Here is a 13,895-nt window from a genome sequence, read left to right as displayed (position 1 = left end):
TTTTTTTTTTTTTCCTAATGTTTTTTTTTTTTGTAATGTACATAGCTAGACCGACATGTTTGACCACTGCGTGAGTGATCGCCGCGTCAAATTGAAAATAGCCTACGCGTCTCGTGACCATTTTTTTCATTCCATTGCCTGCGTTTTCTTCCCTTTTATTTCAGCGTTTTCTTTTAGCCTTCAATTCCTGTATGTGTAGAGGCTTTCAAAGCCACTGTAACAGCTTGAAAAATACATATTTAACAATGAAGTAACATATTGGTATTTTGGAGATTTTCTTAGTAGCTAGGCTATATAAGAACTGATTGCAAACAATTTCAACTTGTTAACACGCTGTTCTGTAAAAAATGTTACATTAGCCTACTTTTGATTGGGGTCAAGACCCAGACATACAAAATGAATAAACATTAGTTGTTTATTATAATTTCTTCGATTATATTTTTCTACAATGTGTTTTTCAGAGTTACTAATAAAAAGCTTACAGCTAAAGCCTAGGCTACCATACATTTTCCAGCATAGTTACTCCGGAATACCCAAACATAAAAAAACAGGTAATTCTTTCTGCTATTTAAAAATTATTCCAACTGAAATGTAGAGAAAGTTCTACTGTTAACATGAATTGACTGGAGTTCAATTAAGACTTCAATTCAATCTTCAACATAAGACTGGAGTTGTCCATTTGTCTTACCTCATATGGGACAGTGTGTCAATGGCAGGGAAAAACGGAAGTTCGCACGTTCAGTGAAAGTTTTTGTCAGGTAGTGATTTGGGAATAGGTTGGGCTAAACGGTCTGGAGGTCGCATATAAAAACTTCTCCAAACGCCTCTCCATCATAGCGTATATATACAGACACACACAGACTCAGTCTGTCGAAGTCAAGATGCTCGGAAGCGATGTGCTGTTGTGCTTCATCTTCTACAGCACGCTCCTAATCTTAAAGATGTACATCATTGCCATCATCACGGGCCAAGTGAGACTTAGGAAAAAGGTAAGTTGTGAAACTTTTTATTCGTACTTGTAAAAATAGTTTTCATGCTACTGCATCAGACACACCGACGTGTCACTGCTACACAGTCGCGTTCCTTATGGAAGCGTTTCTTTGTCGCGTCGAGCGTGTGGAGTGTTTTTGTTTTGAATAGAAATCCGTATAGTCTGCATACTGCAGCTGTCTGGATTAACTTCTGAAATCAATTAAGGTATAGTTGGTCAGATATGTGTTTTAATAGAATGACTTGACATTTAGATTTATGTGTAAAACAGATGTGTATTTGACAGGCGTTTGCTAATTCAGAGGACGCTGAGAGACACGGAGGTGTGCAGTTTTGCCGCACTGATCCATATGTGGAACGCTGTAGGAGGTAAGAGCACAATACTACATGCTACTAATTAGCAGAGGTGTAAAGAGTACCTAAAAACCATACTTGATGTAATAGGCAGTATCACGTCTTTTGTAGCAGAAATAAACTGCTGCAGAAAAAGCTAGGTCCATGCAAAATTTAATGTGTAACTGCAACACTCATTTCAAATGTAGTGGAGTAAAGAATACAGATACTCATTCAAAAATGTAGTGAAGTAAAGAGTAAAAGCTGCTAATATCTTTGATACTCAGTACGACTACAAAGTATCCAAAAAGATACTCAAGTACAGTAACTAATTACATTTACTCCAATACTTTACACCTCTGCTAATTAGAGTGCAACTCCACAAACATGGATATAGGCTACACTAAAAAAAAATTTCTGCCATGTTACACCTATTGCATGCCAGTATTAATGAATTACTAACATCAGCAATATAAATGAAACAGCTTTAAAGAAAGTTAGTAAATGTTAATTTAGTTACTCTCTCTCTCTATATATATATAATTTATATATAAAAAAAGGATTTGCTTGTGATGTCATTAAGTTCATGTGAGAAACATTTGATGATATGTACATTAGGGGAATGTCTATTAGGGGGTTTATGTTGCATTTTTATTTAACATATAGTTTTGGTACACTGTCACTGTAATTTTGTACAGTGAATTTCTGGCATTTTTTAATATAACTATTATCCGATTTTTTTATACTTTGTAAGGTATTTACTATTTAATTTTCATAATTTCCATGTACATGTTTTCCATTTATCTTCAAAAATTAATTTTCATTTTTTTCTATTCACATGGTTTCAATTTTCTGACTGGAATATTTTAAAGTTAGTGTTTCTTGTCTGTAAAAACATTGCGTGTCTATTGGGAAAGTTAAGCTTCAGTCTTTTTCCCAGTGGGCCCATATAGTTGGAAAAACTGCAGGATGTCTGGCAGATGTCCTTTAGCTATTTTCTGTAGTGTCGAAATCTTCGGAAAAAGAATACAGGTATGACAGATATGTGTGAAAGTTCACAGGTCCACAATAGGAAGTACATTATAATCCATAATAGACTACATGTAGCTAAGATATCTTTATTTTCCCAGTTGTATTATTTTTAGTCAAAAGTTATAAAGGTACACAGTCTCCATGCCAGTTAGCTCGAATTCGTTTCCACAGCAGACTCTTCTCAGTATCTGTATTTATGTATGTGAGCGCATGAGAGAAAGAGAGACAATGTATTATGAGACTACACACTTTAAAACAATCATAGACTTGGCTGCCTGTTAGGAAACATTCATTACTTTAAGCTGCAGGCCACTGCAGGGTACTTCATTGTTTGTTTGGCAGTTTCTAACTTATCTTAGGAAACTTGCCTGCTCTGCCCAGTCACAGCCCATTCCACTCTACATCTGCACAATCTGAAAATGATGATGTTATTTCAGTAGACTGCTCTGAAATCACTCAATTTATATGTTGGCACCGGAAATTCTTGTTTCCAGTAAATAAATAAAGAAGGGTATTCACTGATGTGTCCTGAGAATAGCTTGTAGTTGCCAAATTGGTAATTTGACCTTAATTGCAATGCATTCACAAAGGTATTTCACTACAACCCTGTGGCTAACAAATATCTACAAGTGAACAGAAGCAGGAAGACAGTGTTAAATAGAACTAACGGTTGAAAATTCTTGTTTGGATCAACAACTTTGTTTGAAACCAAAAATGGTTTCAGTGACAAACAGACACATTCTTGATCTTCTGAGAAGCCTACAGAAGGAAAAACAAGACATTTCAATAACCTGTTCGATTATTATCTTATATTCATATTATATTATTATAAATCACCATAATCTTTATTAATATAATTATTATATTTTATTAAAATCATTATTAATATTATTTAGTTGCAAAGCAATTTGGCAGATTAATATAGAATTGAAAAGATGTGTGGTCACAGGGGGTGCGTATATCAGCTATTTAGCTATCACTTTAAACCTGTTGCATACAATCAAGATTATTTATCAGGATCTAAAACGAAAACATTTTCTAATAATGGATGTGGAAAATGGTGATTAACACACAAGTGAAAGTTATTTCCTCTTTTGAAATTGAATCCCAGCAGGAAATTACTTATAATGCACTTTGGGCAACTTAGTTGCTATTAAATGTGCTATAAATAAATAAATAAAGTTGAAGTTGAAGTATAATGGAAAGTCCTTGTTGCGTCAAAGAGATGAGGAAGAATCTGTGTAATGCAGGATTTCACAAGGATGACCAAGCACTGCTACGTAGCTGCTGAGCTGAGTTAATAATGGGAAATGTGACCATAATGTATTCATGACGTAATGAATGTCAACACAGTATGATTAATTTCCTTTAAGCAGGTACAGGAAACACTTGCAACTTCCTATTGCTGTGAATTGTTCATGGGACAGCCACTGCCATGACCCACTGTGAGAGTGATTCGGAGTGAAAGTAAATCTACATCGCAAGATCGTACGAAGTTGGCAACGTTTACTGTCCAGGCATGCTGCCATTAGACAGAGCCAGACAGTTTACAGCTGAAGTCCTGATCAAAGCCAGATGTTGAGCGTACATTCCTCAGCTCTCGGGTTCTGAGAAAAACAGTTTTCCATATGTATTTCCACAGTCTCGAGCATTCAAAATACCTCAAAGAGCTATTAAATCAAATACAGTGTTTAGAGTATAATATTAGCAAAACGTAGCTGAAAGAGAGGCTGAAAGGACAATAATGTGGGAATGCGTGAGGGATGTGGGCAAAACTGAAAAAAAACTTACTCATCATGAGTTGAGCTATGATTAAGCAAGCATGGTCATGCTATGCAGAACTATAACACCATTCATAAATGGCACCAAAACTATTTGTTTGCTATACACATCCTATTTATGTTTTCGACAGCTTCCAGCAGTTCTCCTTCTCTTTACACTAATACACACTTTTTTCAAATAAAATGCCTTTATTTGTGGTTTACCTGCATTCATTTTTTAACTGTTTGTGTGTGTGTGTGTGTTTGTGTGTTTCAGAGCACACCTCAATGACATGGAGAACATTTTTCCCTTTTTATTTCTCGGAGCCATCTACTCCATGACAGGCCCCTCGTATGCAGTAGCACGACTTCATTTTCTGGTCTTTTCCCTGGGTCGAGTTCTTCACAGCGTTGCATACCTGTTGGCACTCAAAGCACCGACACGTTCATTCGCCTACGTCATTGCTCAGGTGCCTTGCGTTTCCATGGCAATACAGATTCTCATGGAAGTAGCCTCATTCGCATGACCCTCTCAATAATGACTTCTGTGATTGATCAAGACTTATGGTTACAACTGTGATGCAGAATGCTGCTTTACGGACTTACAGCATCTCAACAGTAATAGAATTTAAATTTCACTTTAACATCAGACTTAATAGCTCTGTTCTTAAATCCCAACATTCATTGCTGTTATTTTTGTTTTGTTTTTTGTTTTTACTGGACACTACAGTTTGTATTGTGGTTTGCTATGTGTATTGTCATATTAGCATTCAAATGAAGGTTATTTAATGTGATTTATTTTCACAATCAGTTTTGCATATACTCAGCATATTTATATATTTGATACAACAGGCCTTATTCTCTTTGAATGGACCTCAAGTCTATAGCGCAGCCGTTACTTGCAATAATTTTGGTTCAGTGACCACCAGCTTTTCACTTTCATACCGCAAAGCTTATATAACCAATAACTGCTGAGGACAGTTCAGAGTCCATGTGACTGTTCCACACTTGTAAAAATTCCTCTGTTATTAGACCATGAGCCCTGCAGAGCCCAGGCCTTTCAAATGTATTGTTGTGTTAAACATACGCCGTTGCACAAAGACTGTCCTTCCTCTTTGTCCACCAGGCTTTGGGTTTTCAGCATTTCGAGAACAGCCGGGTGCTTTCACTTTGGTTTTTGTCCTCAAGAATGCTAGTTTTGGTATAATGTTATGGTTGTATTAATTCACCACACAGCACTTTTGATATATAAATATTTTCTGTTTTCAAGGTATAACTTATTTTATTTTTTTATAATATTATATAATTTGTGTAGTGATGTTAAAGTTTCTAAAGTGATGATGAGAAAATCAATAGTTTTTATAATAAAGGAATAATGAAAGGCTTTGTGTGTTCATGGGTAATTGTGATACTTTATTGACTCAGATCAAGAAATGAGAGACAGTGGACTGCATATGTTAAAAACGAGCTCGGCAAGAAAGGGACACAAAGAGAGAGAGAGAGAAATCAAAGGAGATGGATAAGAATTGCTGCCAAATAGGCAATTATAACATGGCAGACTGCATTGTTACTTCTCAGTACAAAAAGGGCAGGAAAAAGGCTGACAGGAAAAGATAGACAGGTTCAGGAAATTTGTGAGAAAGGCATGTTTTTGCTTCACATTAAAATAAACCAGACCTCCAGCACTATCACGGATACCATAAATGTCCCGACTCAATCTTAATTGGTTTGATGAAAACTCCACTCCCACCAATGGTGGAAGTAAATCAGGATACATATGTGAAAGGGCAGCAGAAAAGTGATCTTGCTGGAGAGCATGAAGGGAAGCGGGTGTTTGAGTTTGCATTTGAATCTATAATGATACATAGTGATCTGAAACATGCCCTTGCTTGTCATTTTCCCTGGCAGTATGCCTAAATGTCTGCATACATACATGTGTGCTCAGAAATTAAACCTACAGAGATGTTAATAAGAAAGTCTTCAACAAAAAAAGAGAAGCAAAAACATGGTGATAAACTGTCATATCCTGTTATAAAAAAAAAAGTGCAAAAATAAAACAGCTTGTGAGTGGAGCAGTATTCTTAAAGGGGCAACTTTGCACATTTGTAATCTCTGTGTAAATGCATTTACGCCACCACTGAGCAGCATCAAAGAGTCTGTTTAAAGACACCTAAATGCCACTTCAGAGGCACTTTCATGCCACCTTTCTATAAATTTGGCATTAGAGTGGTAATATGTAGCCTACACTTAAGGCACTACTATGAACCTTTTAGGGGTAATGCCTGTTGATGAGCTGTTTTGAGAGCAGCTACTCTAAATTATTTAAAATATATATTTTTTTAAATAATGCCAATAAAAAAAAAGGTAAATTAACATTGACTCCGTTATTGAAAGCCACAATTCAAAAGTATGCATAATTCTTTGACAATATGAATCTAACAGATTTAGAAGTGATCATACTCAATCTGGCAAAAGCAATATAAATAGAAATTTTAGCAGTTGGCGAATTTCCAAAAATAACATTCACAGTGAAAGCTCTACCTAGTTTGTCATGAAACACTATGTCATCAAACAGCACTAGCAGACCAGACTCAGGGTTGCACCACATTTAGTTGTTGACAGCTATAGGGATGAAAACGATGCTGTGAGCGTGAGAGATAGAAGTAGTGCGTTCAATGGATTCTACGGTTTAACAACATACCGATTGTTTAGCTTACGATAAAATTATTATATTAATAATATAATATAAAAAATAATTAAATAAATCAGCAGAAAACAAAAAAACATAAAACAGTTGTAAAAGTTGTGAGTTGTGAAAGGACCTTGAAGGCCGGGACACACCAAGCCGACGGTCAGCCGACGGTCGGCCGTTGGCCAACGTCGGGCCGACATCGTCGTTGTAAAAATGTTGTCGTCGTCGGCTTTTTATTTTCAATACTTTGCATTTTAAAATAAACTTCTAAATGTATGTTCAGTAGTCCCTATAACAGAGATGTTTATTTGTAATATCTAATTATTATATTAATATTTAACTTACATTGGTTTTCGTGACCTCTCGCGAGATCTTGGCAAAAAGTCTCACGATTTCCAGAACATGATGCATGATGGGATACACTAAGCCACCTTTGCGTGCACATTTGGGCAGCATTATGCTAATATTTCCACATAGTGACCTAGACATGTGGGGTTAGAACGAGCTGTTTTAGGTAGACATGGTTGACTCTTAACTTTTATTTAAAGAATATCTCTTTGGATTTGAGACTTTAGTTTTTGCAACTTTACAGATCTTCTTTATGCACCAAGAGCTTGTAACACTCCAAAGAGAAAGGAAAAATTGAAATCGCATCATATGACCCCTTTAAGACCTGGCAGTCTTGTGCACTTACTTCCTGTCGCGCGCGCGCTCTCAAGTGGCCAAGACCGCAAGTGTGGGTATTTGGACTAGGCACTTGGATGTTCAGTTTAGCGAACGAGTCAGTGCCCGAGAATTAAAGCGAAAGTGATGAAAACAAGCACGTAAATGAAGGCGGTACAGACAGAAGGCTGTTTAAATGTTACGTGATCTTTCCCAATCATTCTAATACGGGAATGTTTTTATAACAACACGAGTCGCTTAAAATGATTAAAGTTATCAACTTTACTGATATTCAAAATGGTAAGCAAGAGCTGCTTTGTTTACGTTTCGTGTATCTGCGTTTATCTCGAATATCTTTGTTTCCGTTTGTCATTTTGAATGACGAATATATACTATTGATAGCTGCTGATATAGACGGTTAATTCCTCTCACGCATGTGCAGAACGCATGTGTTAGCTTGCCGTCGGCTGTAGTCTGTGCGGTGTGTTCGAGCGCAGCTTTTTGGTCCGACGCTGCCGACGCGAGGCGACAACACCGTCGGCTTTCGTCGCTGCTAGTTCTTTGAAGTCGGCTTGGTGTGTCCCGGCCTTTACAGTACGTGACATTATCCCTCATCGTTTTCATCCTCGTTAAATTCAATATGGAGTCTATAACCTGATTAAGGTCCTGTTAGGGCTAGGGATGGGCTTTAGAGACAGGGACCAATCAGGTTGCAGCTTTCGGAAAATCGTAGCTTCGGCGTCCCCGAGGACAACCACGCGCACACTTCTAGGCGAGGATTGCTCACACTGATAGCGAACTCCGCGTAAATGTGATGTTGACCAAATCACTGAATGAGCCGAACAGTTTGATTGAGCAACACTACCACCTATAGGTAATTATAAAACTTCGTTGTCCTTTCATGTTGACAGCAAATAAGAACTTGCTGGCTTGAACTCTGTTGCTGTCTCGAAAAACCGTTCAATAGACCACACAACAATGCTAGTTAATAATCAAGCATGTCTGTAGTCTACTTACACCCGTTAAAACACAAACTGCATGGTACATTTCATAAATATTTATTTCATATCAATGAACAATATTAACTACAGCAGTGGGCTACAGCACTTTTTCAAATAAATGTTATAATAATAATAGTAATATTTTTGAGGCCACATCTGAAACACAAACATTTACAAGTAGTACTTGGCATTAAAAACAATGGCAATACAATGTTTTAAGACACTTGGTGTTTTTTTAATTCATTTTTGTTTAATTTCCGATATCACAGAGTTTCTGAAACAGTCTAAACAGTTAATATTGATATAGATACAAAACCACTGCGAAAACAGGAGGATGGGGAAGACAACGGACAGAATGCCAAAGGGAAAAAAAGAAAGATAAATCTATTCCATCAGTCTCTGGCTCACCCATTCTCTTCAAAGACAACAAATAGCAAATAAATAATATGTAAAACTTTTAATTTACAAAAATATTCCCGTTTTCCCTTTTTATTCCAGACTGCTACTAGTGTTGAATGGTTCACATTCAGATGGAGAAAGGATGAGAATGGGGTTCAGCTAAGCAGTTTAATACTTACACCTCTTGTGCTGTTCCTGAGGCTCTTGTGTTCTGGTGTCACTTTGATGACATTCTTTAAACATCTCTGAGTTTGAATTGTAAACAGCAGAATCAATACTCTCATTTTCGAATTACACAGCAAAAATAATTTCTCTGTATTTTTGTGTTGTTTTCCAGACAAAATATCTAAACATTCTTAAATAATCCCTGTTAAGACTTTTTTTTCTAAGAATATATATATATATATATATTTTATTTATGCTTAAATCAAGAAAAAAAATGGGGTAAAAAAATAGAAAAGGTCTTCATCTCTTTGCTTCTCAAATAAATTAATCTTGTTTTAAGATTGTTTAGATTCTACTAGAAAACAAGACAAAGATTGGTGATTTTTATATTTATTATTTTTTAAATATTTTTTTTCTTTCAATGTGTACCAAATACATGAGAAGAGTAAAGATAATATACATCCTAATTCTAATCCATTAATACATCAAATCCCTTTTATTTCTTAGTGGGATTGAATGGAGGCATGCAGGTGATCCAGAGCCCTTTTCAAGAAACAACAGCACTTAAAGAATGCGTTTGACTGTGTGCCTGTAAATGCGTATGTTCATGGATCAAAGCTCATACTGTTAGCATAGTAAACAGCTGCAGATGTACCAGATGTAGTGACCAAATTGTGTATTGTTATGGTTTTTGTTCGCTTCTGCCTCATGACATATGCAATCCATGGTCAGTCTGATAGAGGGCGCTAGTAGTTGACGGCTGCAGTAGAAAATGGCACTTGTGGGAGACTCCTGCCCTTTCTGCAGAAGGTTTGCATGTCAGGGTTTAAAAGCATGGTGAGGGTTGAAGGCAGGTTAGACCATAACATTGATATACACAAGAAGTGAGTTTTATTTCTCCATAATACAATAGAACTAGAAAGGTGTGTGTGTGTGTGTGTGTATATATATATACATATAATTATATGTATATGTTTACATTTGTATGTTCATGTGCGTCTGGTTCGAGATGCATATAGAGTTTTTTACAACTTTGAAATAATCACACAATGTACAAATCACAAACATAGAAAACATTGAAAAACACAAAATAAGGAGTTTAAAAATTTGTTTCATTGTTTTTAGGAGCGTCAATCTTACATTCAAGCCTTGGAGTGAAAATAAATATTTTGCCTTGACCTTAAATTGTGGCTCAAACCTTTCACGCCATTTAAAAAATATCTTGTATATGGCTACAAGTTTGCTACAAAGCTACAAATTTGTCCCAAAGCGGATGGAGAATGTGTCTCATCAATCACAGAAACTAAATCAAGCCTTGACTAATTTAGATTCTAGGGGTTTTTGGACATTTTTGGTCAGTTGTTTTTCTTCTTCGAACAGAATTTGGAAATGATAGTTGATAATCTGATTTTCTAGTTGTATTTCTATCTTTCTTATAGAGTAAACACAGGATCATACACACACACACACACACACACATGCATACATCCACCAGGAGTACATTTTGACATCACCACACTGTAAACTCCTTCAAGTTTAATGATAATCTGATTTTCTAGTTGTATTTCTATCTTTCTTATAGAGTAAACACAGGATCATACACACACACACACACACACACATGCATACATCCACCAGGAGTACATTTTGACATCACCACACTGTAAATTCCTTCAAGTTTAAAGCTCTGGGGATTCATTTGCACAAACAGATGAGTGGGCAGACTGAGGAAAACACAAAATTCAACGTAACATGGTAAAAAGAATGATTTAAAGTAAAAGTTAGTAGGAGGTGAGAGGTGCACTGTGATCCACAGACTGTGATTGTCATCACTTAAGGTCCAAAATATCCTCCTCAAAAGATGTGGAGAAGGTAAAAGGGCTGGTCATGGGTGGGCTATCATCTCGAGGCTCCACCTCAGAGCCAGATGAGCAAAGCTGCTGGACATCAGTTTCTCCATCAACAGACTCCATTCCCACTCTGATTGGAGATATCTTATAGTCAGTATACATCACGGGTATATTCACGTCTAACATGCAGAAATAACCTTTCATTTGCTGGACTGGACTGGGTGATATATAGCTTAAATTATAGCATGATATTTTCAGCCGATTAACAGAAAACAGAAAAGTACTTTTTTTTTTTTAAAAGAAATTGCGATTTCGACGAAGGAGCGTCCGGAAGGACATGTGACGACTCCGGGCTGGGCTCCGCTTTGTCCACGGTTAAAAGCCAATTGCACCAAGAGCTTGTAACATTACAAAGAGAAAGGAAAAATTGAAATCGCATCATATGACCCCTTTAAGCAAGGACACACTAAATTGATCAAAAGGGACACTGAAGACATTGATAATGTTATTATAAAATGATAATTAAATTATATTTCAATAACTATCTATTGATCAAAGAATCCTGAAAAATGTATTACAGTTTTAACAGTTTTAATAATAATAATAATAATAATAATAATAAATGAATCTTGAGCACCAAATCTGCATATTAGAATGATTTGTGAAGGATCATGTGACAATGAAGACTCGTGTAATGACTGCTGAAAATTCAGCTTTGCCATCACAGGAATAAAAATCATTAAAAAAAATATTTTACAGTGTAATAATATTTTACAATATTACTGTATTTTTTAAAATCAAATAATGACTCCAAACCTTTGTGTATATAGTGTGGGTCTATATTTTCAGTAATTGTAAAAAGCTGTAAAATTCTTTAAATTATTAAAGCATATTTTCACTATTTTTCACTTAAGAATATAAATATTGTAAAAATCAGTAGTGTAATATTTTAATACATTATTTTTTTTTCTGTGAAAAATTTTAAGTGACAATTCAACAAACTGATAAAACAATTTGCAACATTGCACCAATTAATTGAAACAGACAGTTTATGAAAATGAATGATTTATGAAAATAAATCAAACTTACTAACTTTTTGAATATATAATGAATATTCAATATGTATTGCCCAGCCCTACCACCCACCCAACACCACACCACACCACACATTAAGAAATATTATTACAATTTTAAAAAACTGTTCTATTTGAAAATATTTTAAAATGTAGCTTATTCCTGTGATGGCAAAGCTACATTTTCAGCAGCCATTACTCTTCAGTGTTCAGTCTTCAGTGTTACTTGATCCCTTAGAAATCATTCTAATATGTTTATTTTTATTTTTGATGCTTAAGAAACATTGTTTTCTTCTTCCTTCTTTCTTTTTTTTGTTGAAATGTTGAAAATAGTTGTGCTGCTTAATATTTTTGTGGATACCATGATATATATATATATTTTTTTTACAGTATTCTAAAAAGGCTACAGCAATAGAAAGGAACAGCATTCATTTGGAATAAAAATCTTATTTGAAATATGATTCAAAATAGCCAATTATAAATGTTTTTACTGTCACTTTTGATTAATTAAATGCATCCTTGCTAAAAAAAACCCCATTCTGACACCAAACCACTGATTGGTAGTGCAAGTAATAATCTAATGCCCTACTCTACAATGTTTCATATATACAAGACCCATATGTATTGCAACATTGCTACCCATCTCGGCCATGTTAACTTGAGTTTTCTTATCATTTGTTTTCTGTGTTTGTGTCAGAGTGTTGTGTAGTCTGGCCCACTGTGAAGTGACATTGATCCAAAATCCTGCTCCAAATCGCTACAAATTAAACTTCAGGTATGTTCTGATTGGCTTTGATTGTGTCACGATGCTTTTTCATATTCAGACAGACAAATTGCTTGGATCAAGAAACCTATCACATCACATCTGGTTAGAGCATGTCTTTTTTTATAGCTTATTTTTTCCCTCTCCAAAGTGTGGGCTTCAGACTCATGACTTGGACTTGAGTCAGACTGGAGTCTGTTTTTAGACTTCATTGCAATTACTTGTGACTCAATTCACACTTGATCTGATGACTCCAGTTGAGTTATTTATTCACAGACTGACATTGCCTGCTCTTTGGGTGCAGTGAGCCTAAACTTATATGCGTTTACATTTGTCAACTGTTGGGAAATCTGATGGTCCACTACCAGTTAAGTCTGATTGGTTAGAACGTTACTGATTTTTGTTTTAAATTCTGTCAATTACCACAGAAATTAATTTAGAATCTTTGCTTAGTGCATGAAAACATACAAAACAAACAAACAAAATAAACTTTAAAATTAGGTTTTTACAGTAGACATGTAACGGGGCTGACGAGACGAGAGGCGTGCGGATCCATGTGCAAGCTTTTATTCACAAGAGAAGTGGTCAAACACAGGCAGGGTCGAACAACAGCAAACAGGTATGGCACAGGCAAGACAAAGAATATTCCTTGGGCTAGCGTGGGTCTACGATCAGTGAACAGTATCCAGAGGGCTTGACAAGAGGGGTAATCCAATAAACACAGGCAGAAGGTCAGGAAACAGACAACAAGGCAACACGGAAAGACTAGACCAGACTAAAACTAAAAATGGGAAAAGGAATGGCTCAGTAATGTAGCTATCGCTAGAGGAGAGATAAACGCTAAACAAAACTAGAGACTAAACAGAAACACGGAATGGCTCGGTAAAGCAGCTAACACTTGGGGAGTGCTAAACGCAGAACAATACTTGGCCCTGAGAGAGCGGAATCCATAGCTTAGAGCAGACGGAGCAGAAGACCTCCATGGCAGAGCAGACTGAACAGGAGCCCACCAGGGCGGAGCAGACGCCCCCCCTGGGCCTAACTCGGAGACATGAACCCTTCCTGGGCGGAACTGAGGATCTGGAGCCCTTCCAGGGCGGTACTGGGGATCAGGATAGCGCTTACGTGGTGCTGGCACTGGAGGGTGCTCTGGAGGAGCAGGCACAGCAAAGCG

At 36.3% G+C, this 13,895-nt stretch overlaps 2 protein-coding genes across 2 annotated transcripts in view; one reads left to right on the top strand and one right to left on the bottom strand.

Moving 5' to 3' along the window:
* The first annotated feature begins 759 nt into the window (after positions 1–759).
* On the top strand, positions 760–5,493 carry LOC107726289 (prostaglandin E synthase-like). Its single transcript, XM_016535826.1, has 3 exons — positions 760–989; positions 1,277–1,359; positions 4,393–5,493. Exons 1-3 carry the CDS (start codon positions 882–884, stop codon positions 4,640–4,642), a joined length of 441 nt encoding a protein of 146 aa, XP_016391312.1. The 5' UTR covers positions 760–881; the 3' UTR covers positions 4,643–5,493.
* A 5,371-nt stretch (positions 5,494–10,864) lies between these two features.
* LOC107726286 (GTPase-activating Rap/Ran-GAP domain-like protein 3) overlaps positions 10,865–13,895 on the bottom strand; it is a 68,508-nt gene continuing 65,477 nt past the window's right edge. The window contains exon 27 of the mRNA XM_016535822.1: positions 10,865–11,029. Within this exon, the coding sequence (XP_016391308.1) occupies positions 10,865–11,029 (165 nt within the window). The remainder of the gene's footprint in view (positions 11,030–13,895) is intronic.

Source organism: Sinocyclocheilus rhinocerous, unplaced genomic scaffold (genome assembly GCF_001515625.1).
Source record: "Sinocyclocheilus rhinocerous isolate Xijiao unplaced genomic scaffold, SAMN03320098_v1.1 scaffold486, whole genome shotgun sequence".
Lineage (NCBI taxonomy): Eukaryota > Metazoa > Chordata > Actinopteri > Cypriniformes > Cyprinidae > Sinocyclocheilus > Sinocyclocheilus rhinocerous.
The sequence above is the reverse complement of the archived record's forward strand: the minus strand, read 5'-3'. Positions and strand labels throughout refer to the sequence as shown.